This window comes from Penaeus monodon, chromosome 32, assembly GCF_015228065.2.
Source record: "Penaeus monodon isolate SGIC_2016 chromosome 32, NSTDA_Pmon_1, whole genome shotgun sequence".
NCBI lineage: Eukaryota > Metazoa > Arthropoda > Malacostraca > Decapoda > Penaeidae > Penaeus > Penaeus monodon.
In genome coordinates this window covers 26,274,620-26,275,180 of record NC_051417.1, presented here as the reverse complement: position 1 = coordinate 26,275,180, position 561 = coordinate 26,274,620, and the positions used below count along the sequence as shown (strand labels likewise).

Sequence of the window (561 nt, the reverse complement as noted above, 5' to 3'; positions counted from 1 at the left end):
GGAAATTCTGATCAGCTTAGTTGCACAAAGCCTTTGGGACATGCTCTCCAAGAGACAGACTATCCTGACTTTGAATAATATTGAGATAGGTATTAAAAATGAATAAAAGAAAGCACAAGGACAAAATACTGAAGAAAAAGGTTTACAATATAATGACAAGAAATTAACAAAGAAAGCACAAACCTGATCGTTTCCGGTACACAAGCTGGTTGTTCTGTAATGTGAAGTAACGTCTATTCCAGGTCTTAAAGGCATTTGTGGTCCGCTTGAACAGGTACCCATGCATGTTCACCGGTTGACAGGTATCCATCTGGTCAACTGACAGCACCAGGTCTTTATCTGTGACATCTGTGTGGCGGTTCTCCAGGCTCTTTTCCAAGTCGCTCACTTCTTGTCTCATTGTACTTACCTGGAAATAATGGTATACATCTCATTCTGCTACTAATACCTTAAAATAGCTTATGCTTAAAATAATAATGATAGTAAGAGATGGGGGTGGGAATATTATTACTTTAAACATGATAAAAAAAAACTTTATATATACATAATCATAAATATGAA

The 561-nt window shown here is 36.4% G+C and overlaps 1 protein-coding gene across 3 annotated transcripts in view; it reads right to left on the bottom strand.

Annotated features, from left to right (window-relative positions):
* Positions 1–561, bottom strand: part of LOC119593769 (arf-GAP with coiled-coil, ANK repeat and PH domain-containing protein 2-like) — a 32,246-nt gene that overhangs the window by 22,985 nt on the left and 8,700 nt on the right. For all 3 annotated transcript variants that reach the window (XM_037942787.1, XM_037942786.1, XM_037942788.1), the window contains exon 8: positions 184–409. In XM_037942787.1, the coding sequence (XP_037798715.1) occupies positions 184–409 (226 nt within the window). The remainder of the gene's footprint in view (positions 1–183; positions 410–561) is intronic.